The following is a 24,351-nucleotide window of genomic DNA, read 5'->3' on the forward strand; positions in this document are numbered from 1 at the left end:
TACACACCGGTGTCATGTTCAGGGCAAAGAACATTACTGTATGGTTGTTGTTGACAAAATATACTGGATAAGGTACAGTCGGGTTAAAGAACCTATTTTCCTACCAACATCTTCAGCTAATAAAGTTTTAATAGTTTCATCTTTTTTTATAATGTTATCATTTTAGTGAATTATTATCAATTTGACATTAAAACCCCTCAGAAATCGTGTTGGATTACCTGACGTAAGCCAGCTAGCATTAGCCATGAAGATAATAAACTTCTACAAAATTTAACTTTTAAATCCTCTCAGAAATCCCGACAGGTTAGCTCATATTATCTAACCTGCATTAGCAGTGAACATTGAGAACATTTGTGAATTTGGCTTAAAGATTCTCTTAGAATTACTGATCTAGTGTCGGCAGTAAAGATTATGCATTTCATTTGAAAAATCCTCTTAAAAATCTTGTAAGGTTACTCTATGTGAGCTAAATAGCATTAGCAATAATAATAGTTTAATGAATTTGACTTTTTTTTTTTAAATCAATATCAAATAGTATAATTGAAAGAGCTTTTATGTACATGAGAAAGATTTTGTTTCTGTGTATGAGAGATGAAATGATTCCTGTGAAGGTGACAAAAACAGATTAGTGATTATACAGCATTATTTATAATAAGATATGTTAGTGAAAAAACTAAGTAGACAAGATGAAATAGGGTTAATCAGGCTTATCATAAACACATCTGAAAATGAATACCTTTTTTTATCATTGACACAATGAGTAACTAGTTTTCTAGCGTGGGTTAATGCTGCTACTGAATTCAATTAAGCAGTTTACCGGATCAGTTTGATTAGGATTCTCCTCACTAGGCTCAGGTACGGAGGGAGAGAGGTGTTGGTGAGAGAGGTGCATCTGCAGCTGCAGGTGGTTGTTCATCATCACTGGCCCTGCTGGTAGATCTCGCTGTCCTTGGCTGTAATGCTAGAGCCATCAGAGCCTGCAGAACTGCAACTTACCTGTTAAAGCATTTCACAGCATCTGCCTATAATGCTTTAAGTGGGTTTTTTTTTTTGCATAACTTTTCACCTCCATCTTTTCTTTTCTTCCCTTTTTCATCCATGGAAAATTGTTTGTAATTATCTGCTTTAAAAATTCACTGTATCGAGAACAGATCAATATTGCTCTCTGTGTAAATTGGACATGAAAGGAAGCATGTTTCAAGATAAACAATGGATTAGACCAAACTAATTGACAGGAAGGGCACACACAATACACACACGCACACAGACACACACTACTTGAAGTGGGCCGCATGATCGACTTAGCATTTTGGACGTCTGTGCTGAGGCTCTTCAATAATAATGAGAGTGGATGCCAGGGGGAGCCAGGGCTCATAGTCAATCTGTCCCGTTGGTATATGGGACCCAGTATGGGGTGACGTCTGTTGGCTGTAGTCTGGCTCAAAGGACAGAAATTAGTGAATTAAGAGAGATGATAAGGTCACAACAAAAACAGATAACCCAGCTAACATGACGTTTGGCTCGTTTGCATGGCCCCGAAGTGTGTAGTCGTTCTCCTCATACGGCAACAATTATATGTAGAAGGTGTCAGAAACTTGGTCTTTTGACGGAAAGTGCAATGAGGAGCGAATTCCCCCCTGTACTCAATCTTCTGTTGCCCCAGGCCCAGTAAGATTTTGGAGTAACCAGCCTTCCACTTCTGTGCTGTCAGGAAACGAATTCCCCCTGAGTTACAGAGCCATAGCTCAGTTGGGGAACCTACTCACTCAGAGTTGCATGGTCCTGCATTAAGGCTGCATTTAATGTTGTTGTGTCATGCTAATGAATGTAGCTCCACTTAAAAGATAAACAATTAGAGAGAAAAAGCTAGCACCCTGAAATAATGATCCCATATGCACTTTAAAACAGCCCACTCGACAATTAGAGCGTAAACAGCATCAAACCAAATTGGTAGCATTTCAAACAGCATGGAAGAAGAACCTCCTAAAAATCTCTTAGTGCTGCTAGATTAGTCTCTCTCTCTACCCTAATTGAATATATAAAAAATAATCCTAGATTCTTATTCAGTACAGTAGCAAAATTAACTAGGAATAAAACCACCAAAGAAATATTCACACAATCATTATATTGCAGCGATTCCTTGTTTTGTTGCAGATCATTTACAACTTTTAGGACAGCAGTTTCTGTGCTATGGTTCAACCGAAACCCAGACTGAAATGTCTCATTGAGATCATTGATGTTGAGATCGTTATTGAGCTGTATGGACATAACTTTTTCAATTATTTTGCCAAGAAATGTAAGATTACAGATCGGTCTGAGCACGGAAGAATCAAGATTGTTTCTCTTCAGCAGAGGCCTCACAATTGCTGTCTTAAAGGTGTGTGGAAAAATTCCTTGCTGGAGGGACAGATATTCAATGCCCAGGAGGTCTGGTAATAATAAATTTAAAACCATTTTATGAAAGCTGGTGGGTAATGGGTCAAGAGAGCAGCTAAAAGAATTCATAAGTGATATAACCAGGGCAACTACTACTGACTACTGAGAAAGAGGATTGATTGCATTTAGCAATAGGTGGAGAGTTATAAAATGTACCAGCACGACAAGTGCTGACTATGTGAGGGGTTTAGTGGTGTACCTATGGTGGAGAATGGGGTTGTCTTTGTGGCTGTCAATAAACTTGAAAAGTAAGATTTTCTAGCAGACCCCATTTGGTTATTAAGTATTTTCAAGTTGTTTTCATAGATAGCTTGGTGAACTATTAGCTTTGTGTGCTACCATTGCTATTCTGCTCCTCTGCAGTCTCTTTTTAGTCTTAAAATGGAGCTACTATTTCTCCAAGGGGCAGCTTTAATTATCCCATAGACCGTTTTTGTTTATAAGGGTGCAACAGAATTAATACATTTGGTCATCCTGACATTAAAGCTCTCCACTAGAGTGTCTGATGAAGGAAGTGAAAGAGGCCGGAGAGATGATATGAGCTCCATGAAGGTTGCAGCTATATCAGCAGTGAGATAGCGCTTGGTGACAGTCCTCTTATCACTCACACTGTTAGTACATGCTGAAATTTCAAAGAAGACACAATAGTGGTCAGAAATGACAATGTAACTATTTTTGGTTCATTAATAGCAAAACCATATGAGATCACCAGATCCAGTGTAGTTAGAATATATAAAAATAAGCAATAAAAAATAAAAGACAATACACAACAATGAAACAAAAGGCTCAGAATATAAAATAGAATAAATAAAGGAATACAAATAAAATCAAGTATGAAAAATTAACTGGTTTGAGGAAAGGCCCCAGTCCTAATTAAATCAACTACACGTAGGTTTCCAGCGAGAGAGTTCCACAGTTTAGGCCCATAGTGACTAATGGCCGACTCCCGCTTTTCAGCCACATTTTGGCTCATGTTACAAAGGTATGTAGCAGCACCACCATGAAGACATTCAAAAATGAATAACAGGAATTTAAAATCTATTCTGTAATACATGGGTATCCAGTGAAATTATTTAAGTGCCAGAATGATATGATTCTTCAGTCTAGTATGTCAGCATTCTTACATCTGCATTCTGAACTCTTTGTAAGTGTTTAATGGAGCTCTTTGGTAAGCTAACCAAAACACTGTTGCAGTAGTCGAGTCTAACAAATACATGTATGAGTTTCCCACTGTGGGGAGAAAATATTACAAACTTCGAGATGTTATGAAGCTGATAATATGCTGTTTTACAAATAATTGTAATTATTATTTTTTTAAAACAAAAATGTAGAAACTTTCAGAAAGTTTGTTTTAGTAACCTAATTAACATAAAATTACATCATAATGAATGCACAGCTGGCACCTTTGAGCTGAAGCTAGGATTGTTCAATATTAGATCTCTTACATCTAAAGCACTTATTGTTAATGAAACCATTACTGATCAGGAGTTTAATATAATCTGTTTAACAGAAATATTGATTAAACCAAATGAGTACATCGCACTAAATGAAGGCAGAGCAAAAGAGTTAATACATTTGGTCATCCTGACATTAAAACTCCCCACTAGAGTGTCTAATGAAGGAAGTGAAAGAGGGGGGAGAGATGATATGAGCTTCATGAAGGTCTCAGCTATATCAGCAGTGAGATTAGTGATGGTCCTCACAGTGTTATTACAGTACATGCTGAAATTTCAATGAAGACACAATAGTGGTCAGAAATGACAATGTCAACGATTTTGGGGTCATTAATAGCACCAGATGTTGATAAATGTGCTTGAATTTCAACAAGGTACTTGTTGTAAAGGTTCCTCAGGATATGGCAAGGATTCCCTGTAAAAATGACCTCTGAATTCCGTGGATTTCCTGCTCACCAATGGAAAAACTGGACAACCATTTTTAAATACACAGAAGCAAAATGTGTTTGTATAAGAAAATAAATTGTAGTGTCTCTGTCACTCTCTCTTTCCCCTGCTCTCTATCTGTTCAACTTGTTTTCAAGGAATGTTTGTCATAACAAAAGAGGAACATGATAACCGTCAGTCTGACAAGAACTTCATATCTTTTCATATCTTTGGTATCTATTCATATCATATGTTTTACATTTCTGTTCTGCACACTGTGACTGAAGATAGACTTACACGCTAAATTAACTTAATTACTGTGAATCAGTGGGTGACTGGTGGTTATTAAAATAGGGGATGCACAACTTTCTATAAAAAAAAATATTAGAAAGAGCAGTTTAAAGTAATAAATATAACAAAGCAATATTTGGTGTGATGACCCTTTCTTTAAAAAAACAAAAACAAAACAAAAGTAGTATGGGGTAGAATTAGTGCAGTTTTATAAGGAAATGAGCTTTAAGTTTTATTGAGCATTTTGCAGAACAAGCGTCGGGGTTACGCATGTAACCCTGTTCCCTGAGAAGGGAACGAGATGTTGCATTTAGCATAACAGTGCTATGAAACGTCGAAGTTCCCTTTGAAAGGGAACAGGGTTACATGTAACCTTGACGCTTGTTCTGCAAAAACTTTGAATATATATATTCAAACATTTCAGTCAAGGGTCTCCTACATATATATATATATATATATATATATATATATATATATATACACATATATATATATGTGTAGGAGACCCTTGACTGAAATGTTTCTCATGATCCTAAAAACCTTTTGATCTGAAGGTGTATGTTTAAATGTTTGAAACCAGAGTTGTAGACAAAAATATAATTGTGCCAATATTTTCATTTCTTTCATTAGAAACCTAACATTTTATTTACAAAAAAAGTATTTGTTTAAACGGACGACTCGAAGCGAAATATTCTGAAAAGCAGCCGATAAGTGTCCAGCATAGGTGGGAAATCCTTTAATACTGTTTAAAAAGAATCTCGGGGAAATTCCTCAAGAAATCGGGTGAGGAAATGCCAAGAATACATTTATGGAAATTCTAGGCAAAAAGGGGGTGTACTTTGAAGATGCTTTGAATACTTTGAAAATATGAAAGTATTTTGATTTATTTTGGATTTTTAATCACAACACAATTCCCATAGTTCCATTTGTGTTATTCCAGAATTTTGATGGCTTTATTATTATTATTCTAAAATGTAGGAGGGAAAAATAATAATAATAATTATATATATATATATATATATATATATATATATATATATATATATATATATATATATATATATATATATATACAGTATATAGTTCTTAATTTGTATATCTGCTGGTCACAGAACACTAAGAGGGTAGTGGTCTGGCAGGTCAGAAGGTACACGAAAGGTCACAGTTCTTGAACTTACAGACATGTAAAAGTGCTTCAAGTATCTCACGTAGCCAACAATATTTCATGCTGAGAGTCGTGGGAATGGTCACCAAACTGCTTTATCAATGACCTGCTGCTGCTTGCTCTCTTGGACTCTTGCATTTTTCAGTATTTTGTTAGTGTTCTTAGAAAATGCTGGTAATGATAACAGCTTTTCTCCATGACAGACTCTACAATGCATGCTATGTGACTGTAGGTTTCGCTTCGTGACAGCGAATTTAGGTGACCTTTGAACTTGATATGATTACATTATGTGAAAGAAGCTTTGGCTATCAGCAGTATTTGAGCATTTTTTTTTTTTTTACATTTAGTGAATTAAAAACTGAAACTATTTGTTTTGATATTATTTCTGTGGGAGACTCTACATCCAGCTGCAGAGGTGCTGGATCCATATAAAATGCAGGTGTGCTATGTTTTACAGGTTCTGGATACAAACACACATATTAAATTAACACACTCATTCACACCTAGGAGGAATGTAGAGCCACCAATCCATTTATTGGCAAGTTTTTTTGGGGGTGGAGGAAACCAGAGAACCTGAAGGAAACCCAGACCAACAGGAAGAGAACATGTGAAACTCTGTACAGAAAGTAACCTGAGCTCAGGGTCAAACTGAGGACTCTGGATCTGTGAGGCTGCCAATCTACATGTCCGCTACAGGTCCAAATATGTCCCCTGGCTAGGACTTCAACTAAATTGTGTAGTGTAGTGCTGGATGAACTGTTTGAGTAAGAAAATAATTCCTGTGTTATAAGAATAAAAAATCATTCCAGTGTTCTGTGTTGTACGTTCAGATGCGAGGACATCACTTCTTTTTATCGGATGGTGTTTTATTTAAGAGAATAAAAACAATAGAAATGCTAGTGTTATTGAGGTCTAGACTGATAAGATGAGGCATGTCAGCGTAACATACAGGGCAAGGTCAGGAGAAGCGAAACAGGAGTGTGGTGATAGCAGCAAGCATCTAACCCCACTATAAACATTTTTGGGAGGGGCGGAGGTCAATAAATACCACAGGTGATCTCAGATCATCATATTCGGTCTGATCGTGTCTGATTTTGTTCCAGGATGGGCTTTTCTCAAGTTCTTTTTGGAGTTTTTTTGCTTTTTCCAAGCATCATAGCACAGATCACCACCACAGACACGTAAGATCTTAATATATTCTTCAGATTTTCTCTGAGAGCTTTGTAGATTTAATATGAAGAGTTTTATAGTACAACTAATATTTTTGTTAATACTGTATGAATGGGATTTCCTCAAAATAGCTCGATTGATGAATGGCTCAAAACCAGGTACTGTAACAATATAAATGTGTACATTTGAGATATTCTGAATTAGTGATGCAGGGATTCAATGAGGCTTAATATACTTAAGTGAGGGATGTTTAAAAATATGTGCAAATATTTATCACAAAGTCCAACTGAAGCAGGATTTCTCAACCTTTTTCAACACCATCAGTAACACCATTTTAAGGGCTCAAAATACTTAGCAGACACCCCCCCCCCATTCTTTAAAAAACAAAAAACAAAAAAAAAACCCACAAAATATGGTATTAGTAGAGATATGAGGATATTAGGATATGTAACTGCTGTTGTGGGCTACAGATTTAAATATCACCCATGTGCTGTTTAGATTATTAGGATTCACGGAAATTATAGCATGGACATTTTATTTTGTAGTGTTTCTAGCTAGAACCATCAGCATTGTCATGCAAAAATACACTTTTTTTATTTTAAATAAGGACTTCACATGCTGTCTGGTGTAAAGGCCACTTTGATTAACATGCTGTCACTGCTGTGGTCCTGTGCAAAATATGCTATCAGTAACATTATTATATATTATATATGCTTATAGAGTGCAGTTGCTGCTACAAACTGTAGAGACGGTCAACGTCGCTAAGTAGGAACTAATAAAACTATTTTCCCTTTTTTTTTGTCAATAGCTTTTACCTCTTGGCCGTGACCTCCCAGGCTGTAGGGGGCACCACAGAGACGCTATGTATCACGGTGAACCCCTATAAAGAAGTCTCACTGGACGTGAACCTGGAGCTTAATGGTGACAGAGTCGTACTTCTGAAGGAAAAATCTATTAAAAAAGAATACTACCGCTGTATCCTGTTCCAGGTCAGACGCCATCTTAAAACATTTCTCACCTCACAGGCAGGGATTCTTATCTCCAGTGATGAGTCTAAATGTTTCCCATCTTCTAGAGCTGCTGATTTTGATCCTCTAAATATGTTTACATGAGTTCAGGTTTGTTAATTAACAGATGAAGAATCAGAAAAACACCTCTGATTTAAAGAATATCCAAGTTGATATTTGATGGAAATGTAATATGACAAATAAATAAATAAGCTATAGATATTGACTGTGACATTTTTGCAATTTAAAGCCTGGTTTGCTGTATAATATTGACAATGATGGATATAAATAAATTTTAGTGTAATGTTTCTAAAGTTGCTATGTGTTATGATTTTGCGGTTTTGTTATTAACAGGTTCCTGTCGTAAGCGTGGAATCAGTAGCGTCTATTGGCATTCAGATAAATGGAGAAAGCACATTCCTGAACAAGACAACAAAGATCCTCATCAAACCTCCGACTTCTCTGATTATCATTCAGACGGATAAACCCATCTACAAACCAGGACAAACTGGTAACACTCTCTACACGGATTTTCACACTTCCTGCCTTCTGTTTTCCTCGGTTCCTGCCCCAGAGCCACCCTTAAATTATTTAACCCTGTTTTAAAACCAAATCAATTTCAGAATGCAACAACATTATAGATATTATCTTTTATTCTCTGTAGTGATGTTCCGCATCGTCTCTGTGGATTCCAATTTCCTCACCTACAATCAGACGGTACGACATCTTTTACCATTTCTCTAAAATACTACAAAATATACAGTAGGACTTTCAACAAAAATCATATTCATCAACTGTTATATCTGTCTTGCTTTGTAAGCATCAAGCAAACAATTTTAAATTAAACGTGGCATTAGTTGTGTTTTATAGTTCCTCAATATTAAGTTTAATAAATTAAGGTGAATAAGTTTGTTTTGCTAAAGTATTAAGTAAAAATATCTAAGTCCAAACCTAAGTCCAAGCTACTGCTGAACTTGAAAATCACAGGATTCATCAAATGTATTACTAAAAAATACTCTCATTGTATGTTTAACCTGCTTTTATCTTTTCTTATTGTTTCAGTTTCCGACAATAGAAGTGCAGGTACGGTGATGTGTGAAAGATTCAACACTTATTAACTGGGCACTTTGTGTATTTATGACTTGCTATGTCTTTAAAACAATAATAAGTGCATTCACAGGCTTTTGCATTAGAAATCTTATAACTATTATTCTGACGCTGCTCTTATTATAAGTTTGTAGGGAAAAAACTAAACATGGTATTCTCATTAATGGAGGTTTTTGAGCTCATGACCTGTGGCACTTTACTGGACTGAGATCTAAGAATAGTTTATTTTGTTGTTGTGTTTTTATTTCAGGACCCAAATTCGAACCGCATTGGTCAGTGGCTGAACGTCGCCACACAGAGCGGTCTTGTGGATCTGTCATATCCCTTGAACTCTGAGGCCACAAAAGGATTTTATATCATCACTGTCCGGAGCCTGAAAAAAGAAGTGATCACACAATCCTTTGAAGTCATGGACTACGGTCAGACTCAGTTTATCTTATAAATGTCCTCAGAATACAAATATATCTAATTTTTATTTTAATGATTGGTAAGAACAATATTGAAACACCAGTTATTTAGTACTTTTATTTTCTTAATATGTCCCTGGATACAATGTTTGTAATATACAGTAAGCATGAATTTAAAAACTATTTACTTATTATTCAGTAGAGATATTGATCCAAACCTGTTTATGAGAATAGTATAATTTTTAATAGTTTTTTTTTTCTTTTTGACAAAAAAGTAATATAAAAAATATCAGTTTTATCAAATTCTAAATTTTGAATATAACATTCTCTAGCTACATTTTATTTTAAATCGCTAATTCCTAATTATTCTGTAGTGAAAAAAAACAAAAAAAATTTCACCTGTGTTTTGCTGTTTTACTTATTAACCAGGTTGCCACTCATTTCTGTATTTAGGGGTCCAAGCACCTGGTCAGAAAATCTATTCAGATGAGGTTTACAGTATGGTTGAATAAAAAATAAAAAACTGAAAGTTTCCATGCATAATTCAAATCTTTATAATGAATTATTTGAATTAACGGTCTAAAATATAAAAACATTAATGATGTGAAAGCCAGGAGCGTGTTTGGACGGTCAATTTGGCCTGTGACTGCATTTTTCTAGATTGTATAATAAATCTGTTATAAAGCTCCATGTAAAACATTTAGAGACATACGATTAGGTTCTAGAAATAATCCTTGTCAAATCTGATGACTGTTTTGAACACAGTAATAGAAGTAAATGAGAATAGAGTAAATTAAATTATCACCTACTAAACAACACAATTCAAATTAGCAGCTGTATTTTAGCACTGCGTTTATTGTCTCTTTTAGTTCTGCCCACGTTTGAAGTGACGGTCCAACTTCCTCCAGTCATAACCATCCTGGACACACAGGCTACGCTGAAAGTGTGTGCTAAGTGAGTGTTCACTACTCAGTAATGTTCTTTCTCATCACTCTAGACTGATTTTTTTTTTTTGTAACATACCCAACATGATGTCCATACTGGAAGTCTGACTTACAAAATTAGGAAATTATTGGAAGAAATGAACAAAGCTCAAACATTTATGTTTGAAAAGGTATTTTTACTATTGCTTCACTTACATTTTTTAAAAAATGTGTCATTTATGTTGTTATACTTTTTCCATTCTCTGCAGATATACATACGGGAAGCCGGTGAATGGGACGGTGAAGGCCAAAGTCTGTCATAACAGCTACAGATACTTCTGGTTCCCACCAGGAAGCACAACCGTACCAGACATCTGCAAGGACTATATATTCAAGGTTAATCAGCTTACTCTGAAACCAACAGAATATGCTCATAAGTGAAACAATAACGCCTCCTTAGTTACTCTTCTGAATCAAAAGACATTTTTTTGCGAATTTTTCCAAAGTTAGCTTTGCATTAGCTTCATTATAAACCATTTCATTTTTGCTTTAGACTGACAGGACAGGCTGTGGAGAAATTGTCTTAAATCTGAATGAATATGCTTTAACTGATTCACGCTATCAAGGTGTAATCAACGTTCAGTGTGAAGTGGAAGAATATGGCACTGGTAAGATATTCCTATAATCAAGCCTCTTGTAATAATGCCTTCATAATAATATTTAAGAATTTCAGTTTATATTATTATTATTATTATTATTATTATTATTATTATTATTATTATTAATATTTAGGAGGGGGCATGGTGGCTTAGTGGTTAGCGTGCATGCCTCACACCTCCAGGGTTAAGGGTTAGATTCCCTACCGGCCCTATGTGTGCAGAGTTGAGGGCTGCAACACGTCTCAAAAAAGTTGGGACGGGGCAACAAAAGGCTGGAAAAGTAAATGTTAGTAAAAAGAAACAGCTGGATTTTAATTGATTAACAGGTCAGTAATGTGATTAGGTATAAAAACAGTATCTTAGTCTTTCATAAGTAAAGATGGGCAGTGGTTCACCAATCTGTGAAAAACTGTGTCTAGAATTTGTGAAACAATTTCAGAATAATGTTCTTCAATATAAAATTGCGAGGACTGTGAATATCCCATCATCTACAGTACATAATATCATCAAACAATTCTGAGATTTTTCCAGATTCTGAGAATCTGGAGAAATCTCTGTGCACAAGAGACAAGTGTGAAAATCATTTGCACGCCTGTGATTTTTGGGCGGTACTGCATTAAAAACAGGCCTGATTCTGTAATGGAAATCACGGCATGGGCTCAGAAACATGTCAAGAACTCACTGGCTGTGAACACAGTTTGCCGTGCCATCCACAAACGCTGATTAAAGCTCTGTCATGCAAAGAAGAAGCCATAAGTGAACATGATCCAGAAACGTTGCTGTCTTCTCTGGACCAAAGCTCATTTAAAATGGACCAAGGTGAAGTGGAAAACTGTTCTGTGGACAGATGAATCGAAATTTTAAATTCTTTTTGGAAACCATGAAGGTCTAAACTAAAGAGTACTAAAGAGGAGAGGGACCATCCGGCTTTTTATCAGTGCCCAGTTCAAAAGCCTGCATCTCTGATTGTATGGGGTGCATTAGTGCCTATGGAATGAGCAGCTTGCAGCTTGCACGTCTGAAATTCACCATTAATGCAAAAAGGTATATACAGGTTTTAGAGCAACATCTGCTTCCATCGAGATTCCATCCCATTTTTACTTCAGAGAGATTCTGCCTCTCTAAGATACACTTATTATACCCAATCATGTTACTGACCTCTTGACAATTAACCTAATTAGTTATAAAATGTTCCTCCAGCTGTTTCTTTTTTAGAACACTTATTTTCCAGCCTTTTGTTGGCCCGTCCCAACTTTTTTGAGATGTGTTGCGGCCATCATTTTTTCCTAAAATGGTACATTTAATCAGTTTAAACATTTGCTATGTTTTCTGTGTTCTATTGTGAATGACATATGGGTTTATGAGATTTGCAAATCATTGCATTCTGTTTTTATTCACATTGTACACATCATCTCAACTTTTTTGGAATTGGGGTTGTATATATTACAGACACAGAATGGCCAAGGCTTATCTGAGTTTCATTGTACATATAAGAAATCTGTCTGGGGGAAAACAAAAACTTCCAGTGCATTTTGTGCTGACGGAAAGCAGAATATGAAAAGACTATGGGTTGGGTTATTTAAACATCATTTTAATTCTGTGTTTACCCTGTAGGTGTGACTCTGCCTGCTTCAGGCAGCTCTGTTATATCATCTAATATCGTGACAATTTCATTTGAGAATTCACCAACCGTATTTAAGCTTGGAATGACGTATGAAGGACAGGTAATTTCATTACTGACCTTTAAAATTAATTGTATATTTTGTTAATTGGCTTCTTTGGTCCGGGGTTCGAGTCCTGCCAGGGCCCTGTGTGTGCGGAGTTTGCATGTTCCCCCTGTGCTGCGGGGGTTTCCTCCGGGTACTCCGGTTTCCTCCCCCAGTCCAAAGACATGCATGGAAGGCTGATTGGCGTGTCTAAAATGTCCGTAGTGTATGAATAGATGTGTGAGTCTGTGTGTGATTGTGCCCTGCGATGGACTGGAACCCTGTCCAGGGTGTACCCCGCCTTGTGCCCGATGCTCCCTGGGATAGGCTCCAGGTTAACATTAATAAAGGCACTGAGTTCACATGAATTCCTCTAGCTATCTGTTATTGCAAAGCAAGCCAATTGTGCTAATATTAGGCTAAATATTACATTGTGTTCCTAAAAATCTAGCCAATTTTGCTTGCTAGTGTAATTAAAACCCGTGTCCAGTTTCAATACCAGTTTATTTAATGTTTGGATAACTGTTTTACTGTGTAATGCAAACTAGTAGTTGACTAAACTAATTATAAACATCCAGCAAATTGTTTTACTTTGTGATTAAATCCCTAACATAAAATAAGTTTCCTAGCCAGATATTTAATATTGTGCAAACTATTGCGTAATTAAAAGCAGTATTTTGGGCTTATTCAAGGTCTGTGATAAGTTAATTGATTTGATGATTTTGTTTCTGATATTGTCCTCTGATGTTCCTGTCCATTTTCTTTAGGTTAAAGTGACCGGCCCAAACGGCAGTCCAATGATAAATAAAGTAGTGCTTCTGACTGTAAGTTATGGTAATGTTAAAAATTCAGTGTGGAGTCTGGTTACAAATGACAAAGGCATCGCAAACTTTTCCCTCGAAACTCAAGAATGGGGTATGCAGCAAGTCTCTCTTCAGGTGGGTGGAGTCTTTGTTTTTCTTTTCATTTTTTTAATTTTATTTTTCAAAAACGAAATCATGTGAAATATGAAAGGCGTCTCCATCCGCTTGCAGATTAAGACTGCAATAGAGATTTTATGATTATAGTGTTTTTTTTTACGAATGATTAGCAGTTTTTTTTGGTTTTATTCATAAAGAATGGGTGCTTGGTAAGGCGTGGCACATGTCTACTGGGCAGAAAGCGACCAATAATAAAATTAACCAATGAAATGAAACTCTAATATTCTATTCTGTGAACTCTCTTTTTCTGAGATAATTTCTCTTGCTAGCTTCAATATGATGAGGTGCCTTCATCTAAATAATTTATAAACAAATTTTGGATAGACATCAACACAGGATCTACCACTGACACCAAGTCTGTGAACTATATCTATGTCCCATACATTTATATGGAGATATATGTTTTATTTATTTTTGTTCAGTCCACTGAACTGAAATACTTTGCTGGTTCTACATCTAGACAGTGGAGCACCAGTTGATGAGGCCTGATATAACAGCTATAAGCTATTATATAAGCTATTTGGTGCCTCACTATCTACTGAATGTATTATGACAAAAGAATGCAGCTTTTTGCAAAATTGAGAATTCAGCAGCACTATGGTTTAAAAATATGTAATATGTTAGTTTTATTTTCCTGTTTCTCTAATTATTCTTTTAAATAGGCAGAGTATGAAACGACTAACAGAAAAGTTGTATATGTGGCAAATCAGCTCACACCATACTACCCTAAAGCCTACCTCAGTCTTCAGCCTTTCTACTCCCAGAGCCTGAGTTTTATTAAATTGAGGAGCAGCTCGATGCCTTTCAGCTGCGATAAAAATACTGTGATTGAAGCAGAGTACATGATACACGACGATACACGCACAAGTCCCTATATGTCCTTCTTCTACATGGTGCGTATGGTTTTCCCTCTAACATTCATTTATTATCAATTAACTTTGTAACTCATTGGATTTCCAGCATATATTGTATGATGCTTGCCTTTGTTGGAATTTTCACTAACAGAGTTGGAAACTACTGTTTCTGTACTAAATGAACTGAACACTTGTACTTACTCAAATACTCAATCCTTGTATGTTTTCAGATTTTCATTTAGACCTTCCAAGTAGTTCTAACTTTTAAAAATGTCTTTCAAAAATCCTTTTTTTTTATTTTAATTGTAATTCATGCGTTGCAATTTATGCATCTTAATTTTATTGTGTAGATGATGTCTAGAGGACATTTGGTTCAGCAAGGACGTCTTTTGGTGTCTATACCCTCAGGAAAAGGTTAATACACATCACAAACATCACACCATCCATATATTAACTCCCAATGAATTTTTAAACCAAAATAGTTTTGCACCAAGGTAAGGGCTGGAAAACATCTGGGTTACACATGTAACCCTGTTCCCTGGGAAGGGAATGAGACGATGTGTTTAGCATAACAGTACGGGAGCACCCCGTACGGGGTATTGAAGCTTGTGTAAAATCATGCCTCTATTTATAGGCCTGCCATGATCAGGTGACGTGGCAATTAAGCGCGTCACATAATATAAATATGCCACCTGTGAACCCTGCCATCAGCCTCTATTATCTGAAGCAAAGACGTAATTCACAGGCCTACCCTGGTATGACAAAGCTACGCGACGTCTTGTTCCCTTCTCAGGGAACAGAGTTACATGCGTAACCCAGACGTTCCCTTTCAAAGGGAACTCCACATTGTGTTTAGCATAACAGTATGGGAACGAGAATACCCACTTCGTCATACCGAGGGTACGGCCTGTTCAAAAAGACCCAAGCCTGAGGGTCACTGTAAGACACTAGAGCCCTGGGTGGAATGAATATCCAGGCTGTAATAACGAATGAATGTGTGTGGCGTAGATCACCCTGCAGCAGCACACACATCCTGTAAGGATACACCTTTGGACAAAGCCTTTGCAGAGGCGACCCCCCTAGTGGAATGAGCCCTTATGTCCAGAGGCGTAGCAAGACCACGTGCCTTATAAGCAATAGAGATTGCCTCCACTATCCAATTAGAGATGCGCTGCTTTGACACAGCATCACCTCTACTGTTGCTGCCAAAGCAGACCATCAGCTGCTCCGACTTACAGCTCCGACTTAAAACTCCGCAACGAGCTTAATTGCCACGTCACCTGATCATGGCAGGCCTATAAATAGAGGCATGATTTTACACAAGCTTCAGATACCAGTCGTGCACAAGGGCACTCCCATACTGTTATGCTAAACGCAACGTCAATTTCCCTTTGAAAGGGAACTTTGGTTTAATGTTAGATACATAGCCCAAATTCTAATTGGGATATTTGTTTACATTTTTCATTTGATTTTGTTCTGTTATTATTATTATTATTATTATTATTATTATTATTATTATTACCCTCTAAATGGCATTGTGTGGCTGGCTGATGCACTTAAACTTCGAATATTTATCTGTTTTGTAGCAGAGATCAGAGGCACACTGTTTTTGTCACTGAGGAACATGCTACAGTTGTCCCCGGTTGCTCAGGTGGTCCTGTACACAATCCTTTCCAGTGGTGAGGCTGTGGCAGACAGTATGAACTTCCCCATTCAGCTGTGTTTGGCTAACAAGGTCAGAAATTAATCCTCACAGGTGGCAAGACATTTTTTGCCTTTTTCGATACCTAAATAATTTACCTAGATAATTGGGTCTATAAAATGACCCAATTTCAAATAGATATGTGGATATAAGATTTTTTTCTATGCAGACAGAGCAGTGGCCCTAGTATGGGGCTCTAGTAGAATGTTTTGCTCCTTAAGCTAACAGAGAGTAAGGCCAGCACCCCTTCAGAGTAACCTCATTTCAGGCACTGACCACAGCTCATGACTTGAGAAGGTGAAGGTGCTGATTTTCATCCCACCCCCTTCACACTTAGCAGCCAAAAGTTTGAGAGTGGATCAGTGATTAGGTTTAGGATTATGCCAAAAGAACAACACCATCTTGATGTCCCATCTTGATGTCCCATCCATGAAAACCATAAACAGGGTTTGAGACAAGACGCACTCTTGATGAAGTTCCACACCTACTTTAACAACAAGAATGCCAACAGAACACTCACTGTGCTCATACAGAGACTTGATTGCAGAAGCAAGATACCTTACCTGAGCTCCTGCAATAGCTTCCCCATCAATGTCAAGGAACATGATTATAGGCCTTCTCCAAATCCATAAACACCTGTAGAGTGAATTAGCATATGACCATTACCTATCCCAAAGCTGTGCATGAGTAAAGAGCTGGTCCATGGCTTATGAGGAAACTGCATGGTTCCTCCTGGATTGTAGGTTCAACTATAAGATGGAGTATCCTCTCCAGAACCCTGGCATGGACCTTTCCTCAAAGGCTGAGGAGTGCGATTCCCCTATAATTGGAAAACACAGTCTCATCCGTGTTTTAAAAAAAATAGTGACCACATCCGAGTTTGCCAGTCCAAGAGCACCAACCCAGATCCCTGTGCAACATTAAAAAGGCATGTTAAATGCATGACCGCAAAATTGTCCAGCCAACTAACTTCAATTCAGATCTGACCAAATCTCTAGCCTTGCCAATGAAAAATGAAGGATTCTACATTTTAACCTCAGACCAGAGATATCTGGCAATGCGACCTGAAGTGGAAAATGTTCATAGGGTATGGAGTTCCTCAAAGTGCTACTCAACAATTATTCAACAATGCCCTAAGTTTTCTTTCAAAGGCCTAGCCCCACTTCTCTAGGCCCGATACCTTAGCAGCTTGTGCACATCAGTTTTCAGTTGGCTCTGCACTTGGGCCTCTGAACCAGTCACCTATGACACCAATAGTGTCTTGCATGAGTATTCACCTGTCTTGAACTCTTCCACATTTTGTACCGTTACAATCCAGAATTGAAAATGCTTTTGGGAACTTTACTGTCATATTGCATGAAAAACAATTGAAGTCTACATTGCTACAGATCAGATTGAGGTCCAGGCTTTGTCTGGACCATGCAAACACAATCAAGTTCCTGATTTTGAACCACAGTGTAGCTTTAGCAGTATGCTTAAAGTCATTGTCCTGCTGGAGGTTGAACCTCCACCCCAGTCTCAAGATTTACTTCCAGGATTGCCCAAATGCTAATGAAAGGCATCCTCACAACATTATGTTCCCATCACCATGCTTCACATTGGGATTGGTGTTCTCAGGTTATTATTTTATAGGGATTCACAGTGTTGAATTTCCACCAAAAGCAGAGGTTTGTGCTGAGGCAAAAGAGTTTTTTTATTAAGATGCTGATAAACATTAGATTTTCCATTTAACATAGCAACAAGCCAGCTCTATTAAGCAACAGTTTAATAAGTATTACATTTAGTCTTGAACTTGACAATACCTGAATAAAATATTGGTATGTTGGTTTTGATAAATGAAAGATTATTGCATTGTCCAGAGGTTTATTTATTTATATATTTACTTACTTAATTACATATTTGTGGTCCTTCAGGTGTCTCTGAATTTCTCACAGTCGTCTGAGCTTCCTGGTGCTAAGGTGTCATTGATCCTGAGAGCCACCCCAGGATCACTGTGTTCAGTGAGGGCCATCGATCAGAGTCTGTTATTGCTGAAACCAGAGAACGAGCTCAACACGGAATCTGTGTGTTTAATCTAACAAAATGTCTTTCAGTTTACTCATTTACGTAATAACTTGTTTTCAATAGGTGCAATGTCGTTAATAATAACAGTTATTACAACAGCACTCCTTTTGAGGAATTACATCATACCTGATTATTCCAGGTGTTCAACATGCTTCCTGTCCAGACGTTATCAGGATATCCATACAACATCTATGAAGAGGATTCATCCCAATGCTCGGGGGACCCACCCATCATCAACATATTTGCAAAACTACGGCCAATTTATATACCAACCTACGGAAAAATCGACGTGTACAACACCTTTAAAGTAAGACATCTTTCATTTAAAAAAAATAAACTTTGGTGTAAGTGCTTTATATTTTTATAAGACTTTTCATAGCTGCTATAATGTAAATAAGAGCAGGAACTAACTCTAAGTGAGAAACATTTGTTTCACAAATGGACCTATACATAGTATGAGTTACTAAATTAAAAACTGTAATTTTTGGCAAATTGCTGTGGTATAAGAGGAAGAAAACACCTGGAGACATATTGTTTTAGGAAAATAATCAACTTCGGGGTGGTAACCGTAACCCTAATACCCCACTCCATCATTAATTAGTTTAGAGTGATTTATTCATTACTTATTTAGTAGTATACTAAGTTTCATAGTGGATGATTCCAAATATCATTTGCAGCACTATATCATACCCCTAGCAGTACCTTAATGGATAGACATAAATTTAAAAAAAAAAATCTACGTATTGCTATGTATTGCTTTTTCCCATAATTCTGTTCCTGTTTTGCCTATACAGGTAAACCTATACTTGTAGTAATTCTATAAAACAATATTGTGAAAATGTCATAATCTGTTATTAAAAATGAAGGTTGATGTGTAATGTTATCTTCAACATGCAAAAATAATGTTGTGTTCCCGTTTTTCTTTCAGGATGTTGGAATCAAGATCCTCACCAATGCCATAGTCAAGAAACCTATTCCGTGTTTTATCCCACTTAGGAGAAGTGAGTGTTTATTTTTCAGTCATTTCCTTCTTGACATGATATGTGTATGTTATATCACTGTACAGCTCCATCCGCAGCTGTAGCCAAGGATGGAACAACCAGTGCTAAAAGTGCAGATGCTTCAGCTACCTCGAGTCCATCAACTCCTTCAGTTGCACCAGTCGTTACGATCCGCAAATATTTCCCAGAGACGTGGATTTGGGATCTCGTTTCAGTCAGGTGTGCATGTTTAACTGAATTTTGTTTCCACTTTCTTCTGGCTGTGTTACTGAGTCAGTGTTTTTTCCTCTACAGTCAGACTGGAGCAACGACCGTTATTAAAACGGTTCCAGATTCCATCACTACATGGCAGGCTGGTGCATTTTGTACATCATCTGTCGGGTTCGGAGTCGCACCGAATACCAAGCTCACTGCCTTCCAGCCTTTCTTTGTGAGCCTCACCATGCCGAGCTCCGTCATCCGAGGAGAAGTGTTCACGCTCAAAGCCACTGTCTTCAACTACCTTCGAAGCTGTATCATGGTGAGCTCACACGTATGGTCTAATAATATTTTCTGAAAAAAGATATGCCATCACAGTGTTACACGAAAATGACATTCAGATGGGTTTTAGTATTGCCAACTGACTGATGTTAGCACTACAGTTTGTGACTTTTTAGATCGTTTTAGCAACTTTATTTTTTTTAAAGAACCTGGTGACAAATCTAGAGATTTTTGAGCACATATTAGTGACTGTCCTGCACTTGATATGTCTCTCCAGCTCACATCACAGTTGCTGGTTATGAGCTGAGACAGCAGGGTTCACTTGACTCCACCAGTGTGTAAAGTCAACAGCAAATCACTGCTCAGCATGTGCCCACTGGCACATTTTCTGGACACCTCCTACTCCTTAGAACATGTTCCCTTTCAAAGGGAACTTGTGTTTAGCATAACACTATGAGGAGCGCCTCTCACGTGTTACTGGCATCTGAAGCTTGTGTAAAATCATGTCTATTTATAGGCAGCTAGCTGTCTCAGGTTCGGGGGATCTCTTATGGATCCGGAAGAGGAGCCGGAGACAAGTGCTGCTCTATCTCTTGCTCTTTATTCTGGGTTCGGCTCCCCACTGGATTTTGGAGCTCATCTCGTGACTCCTCCTTCCGCTATGGAAAGCCAAAAAGGGGGAAAAAAACAACAAAAAAACAAAAAAATACACCCTGTTGTGTTGCAGGCTTTCTGCCCTCCTCCATTCCATCCATCCATCTTCTACCACTTACTCCTTCTTCAGGGTCACAGGAACCTGGAGCCTATCCCAGGAAGCATTGGGCACAAGGCAGGGTACACCCTGGACAGGGTGCCAGTCCATTGCAGGGCACAATCACATACACACTCACACCCATTCATACACTACAGACACTTTAGACACACCAATCAGCCTACCACGCATGTCTTTGGACGGGAGGAGGAAACCAGAGTACCCGGAGGAAACCCCCACGGCACGGGGAGAACATGCAAACTCCGCACACACATGGCCCCAGTGGGAATCGAACCCCTGACACTGGAGGTGTGAGCTGAACGTGCTAACCACTAAGCCACCGTGCACCCACCTCCTCCATTCCCCACACTGGAACAAGAGAGACTACACCTACTGTGTCCAGTAAAGGCTCTCTGTACTTACGTCCACTGCTCCGGCCAGTGGCATGTGTTGGAGTAGCTGCTGGTCTACTTTGGCAGCGACAGTAGAGGTGATGCTATGTCAAAGCAGCGCATCTCTAATTGGATAGTGGAAGCAATCTCTATTGCTTATGATGTGCGCGCTCTCGCTATGCCTCTGGGCATAAGGGCTCATTCCACTAGGGCGGTCTACTCCGCCAAGGCTTTGTCCAAAGGGGTATCCTTACAGGATGTGTGTGCTGCTGCAGGGTGGTCTACGCCACACACATTCATTCATTATTACAGCCTGGATATTCATTCCACCCCGGGCTCGAGTGTTTTGCAGTGACCTTTGGGCTTGGGTCTTTTTGAACAGGCCGTACCCTCGCTATGACGAAGTGGGCATTCTCGTTCCCATAGTGTTATGCTAAATGCAATGTTGAACTTCCCTTTGAAAAACTTCCCTAAGACGGGAACGAGATGTTACGTAGCTTTGTCATACCAGGGCAGGCCTGTGAATTGCGTCTTCGCTTCAGATAATAGAGGCTGATGGTGCGGTTCACAGGTGGGATATTTATATCACGCGATGCGTTTAATTGCCACGTCACCAGCTCATGGCAGGCCTATAAATAGGCATGATTTTACACAAGCTTCAGATGCCGGTCACGCGCGAGAGGCGCTCCCCATAGTGTTATGCTAAATGCAACATCTCATTCCCTTCTTAGGGAACAGGGTTACATGCGTAACCCAGACGTTTTATTACAGTCAATGCGATTCAATGAAAATACAAATTACTATGTGATGTCATCTGTTATCTGTGCCGTCATCTGGTGTCACACTACTTTTCCTTGAATAAGGATCAACTGAGGAAAAAGTATGGTTAGTATTCAGATAGCTGATGGAATGAAAACTCTGTTAAAGGTGAAGGTGAGTTTGGCTGGCTCAAAGCAGTTCTCAGCACAAGTGTGTAAAAACTGCAGTTACACAAGCTGCCTGTGTGCTGACGAGAGCCAGACCTTCTCCTGGACCATCACACCACTGGTTCTGGGTACGTCAAACTTTTCAACTTAAAGTTCATAGAAAATGCTGAAATGGAAATGTAAACCTTCTCAAATTATATAGTTAAATATTAAATAGTTTAAAATAGCTTCTGCTCTGTTCCACAGCTGTCTCCTGACATTTACAAACAGCACACTAAAACCAGACATAAGATACATTCTAATTTCTGACTTTTATATTATCACAAGGTCATCACTTCACCGCCAATGGAAAATGCAGATTAAATATTATAAATTCATAAAAGTTCAACTTCAAACACTATTTTTCGGATAGTTAGTGATTTCCTGTGTGTGTGTGTGTGTGTGTGTGTGTGTGTGTGTTATAGGGGAGGTAAGCATCAATGTGACGGCGGAGGCTGTGAAATCAGCGACTCGGTGTGGGGCGAGTGCAGTTACTGTACCACAGAAAGGACGCATCGACATGGTCATTAAAACACTGCAAGTGAAGGTGATTACATTATTATTACTACTAACAAATAATCCAGCCAGAGACCTCTTGAAGGATAAAATACATTTCTCAGTACATATTATTTTTTTAACATAATCCAACCTTTCAAATATTAAGCTCATTGTTTAAATGTTTACAGTAATATTTGGTCTGTGTCTTGGAGCTAGAGAACTTTATATTTCAGAACTTACATTCATAGGACACATTAGGTCCCATTATTGAGGTTTGGATTAAACCCTAATCAACTCAAATGACCAGTCAAACAGGCAAATATATTCAGCTCAATAGTACTCATTAATAAATGAGTGATTTTCATTTTCTTAATGAAATTCTTAAAAGTTCTACAGATCCCACTCTGATATCCACTCATATAAATATACAGCATTCCTGTTGACTATATAACAAATGTATTTGTTTAGAGAAAACATTTTCAATTTTGTAATAAATTTACTTTTGTAGAATGTGTTTTTTCCCCCCCGATTTTGTTTTTACAGTTTAAAGACAAGGGCTTAAAGTTGATGCTATTGAAAAATGCTCAATTTAAGGGACTTCATAAAACCTCTTCATAATATACTGTACAATAAATATTAAGTTCATATATTTGAACTTAAGTTGCTGCTGTTACGAAACAGAGGGAGAGACAGGAAGTGCGTGCAGGAGCACTGTCTTTATTAATAAATCAATGACACAAACAAACAAACACGGGAACGCGGTCTATCCAGAGTTAGCGAGAAAACATGGGACTAGAGTCGAGGCAGCAAACAGGACATGAAAGTAAAGACCGCTTAGCATGCTAAACATAGATGCGCCACCGTTCAGACTGATCCTTCTCATACAGGTACTCTAACTACAAATAATATCGCGCCACGTGCGCATAGACCCGAGGGGTTTAAATACCCAACATAATTAATCTAAACCAAATACACCTGGGTTAAATCAAACACAACCTCAAAACAGAAACTAGAACTCGGGCAGAAAGCGAATGTGAACAAAACAGTCATGTGACCAGTCCGGATCCGTGCCACAGTGCCCTCTGCTGGCCGTGGTGTAACAGTTGCTCTTAATACAGCTCTTTGACTGACGATGTAATTGTGATTAATGATTGGATTATTATTCTCTTACCATTTTCAGGCTGAGGGAACCAAACTATGTACAAGCTACAATGAACTTCTCTGTCCAGGTCAGACTCACTTCATTCCTTCACCTTATTTATAACGTTTAACCATCTGATTCATATTATCATTTGTGTTTTAGAATTGTTCACTGATCATTTAGTGTGTCATTACAAAGCAGTTTATGATTTCATTGCTCAGAAATACATGGATTATTTGGAATTTGTGGTCACTGCTCAGGAGGAGGCATGCGGTTAATTCTATACAGTTACATTTACATGACATTTATGTCTAATTAATCAAAGAATGCTTGACAGGATGTGATCCAAACACACTGACGACAGTTTAAGGGTCTTGTTTAAGAACTAAACACTGGGTTTATGCAGTTGTACCACATGTTTTCCCCTTGGCTTTTGTTTTGGTAGATGGTATTGTTCAGGCGACTGTCTCACTGATTCTGCCTGAGGTGTTCGTGGAAGGTTCAGCCATGGCCTCAGTCTCTGTCCTGGGTGAGTTGAAGAACTGTTTCTATTTCATCAGTTTGGACCATTATTAGTAGCATTTGAGTATAACTTGCAGCATCAAATCAAGTTAATAATAAGGAATCCTCAACTCCAGGCTGATTAACCTGGATTGCCTGCACCTGACAGGCAGGATACTTAAGGCCAGCCTTTGATCCAGCCTTTTGTCACACCGTTGTAGAGGGGTGACTGGTATGGTTTGTTTAGTATAAAAGAAGCTGAAATGAAAAG

General features: G+C 38.0%; 1 protein-coding gene across 1 annotated transcript in view; it reads left to right on the forward strand.

Annotated features, from left to right (window-relative positions):
* The first annotated feature begins 3,371 nt into the window (after positions 1 to 3,371).
* Positions 3,372 to 24,351, forward strand: part of LOC128607270 (alpha-2-macroglobulin-like) — a 36,718-nt gene continuing 15,738 nt past the window's right edge. The window contains exons 1-19 of the mRNA XM_053623944.1: positions 3,372 to 3,418; positions 7,751 to 7,931; positions 8,304 to 8,460; positions 8,614 to 8,666; positions 9,012 to 9,032; positions 9,307 to 9,497; positions 10,298 to 10,417; positions 10,656 to 10,823; positions 11,030 to 11,054; positions 14,394 to 14,624; positions 16,114 to 16,320; positions 18,201 to 18,350; positions 18,491 to 18,658; positions 19,280 to 19,352; positions 19,418 to 19,872; positions 21,903 to 22,029; positions 22,366 to 22,487; positions 23,619 to 23,667; positions 24,025 to 24,108. Of these exons, the coding sequence (XP_053479919.1) occupies positions 3,372 to 3,418; positions 7,751 to 7,931; positions 8,304 to 8,460; positions 8,614 to 8,666; positions 9,012 to 9,032; positions 9,307 to 9,497; positions 10,298 to 10,417; positions 10,656 to 10,823; positions 11,030 to 11,054; positions 14,394 to 14,624; positions 16,114 to 16,320; positions 18,201 to 18,350; positions 18,491 to 18,658; positions 19,280 to 19,352; positions 19,418 to 19,872; positions 21,903 to 22,029; positions 22,366 to 22,487; positions 23,619 to 23,667; positions 24,025 to 24,108 (2,629 nt within the window). The remainder of the gene's footprint in view (positions 3,419 to 7,750; positions 7,932 to 8,303; positions 8,461 to 8,613; positions 8,667 to 9,011; positions 9,033 to 9,306; positions 9,498 to 10,297; positions 10,418 to 10,655; positions 10,824 to 11,029; positions 11,055 to 14,393; positions 14,625 to 16,113; positions 16,321 to 18,200; positions 18,351 to 18,490; positions 18,659 to 19,279; positions 19,353 to 19,417; positions 19,873 to 21,902; positions 22,030 to 22,365; positions 22,488 to 23,618; positions 23,668 to 24,024; positions 24,109 to 24,351) is intronic.

This window comes from Ictalurus furcatus, chromosome 5, assembly GCF_023375685.1.
Source record: "Ictalurus furcatus strain D&B chromosome 5, Billie_1.0, whole genome shotgun sequence".
NCBI lineage: Eukaryota > Metazoa > Chordata > Actinopteri > Siluriformes > Ictaluridae > Ictalurus > Ictalurus furcatus.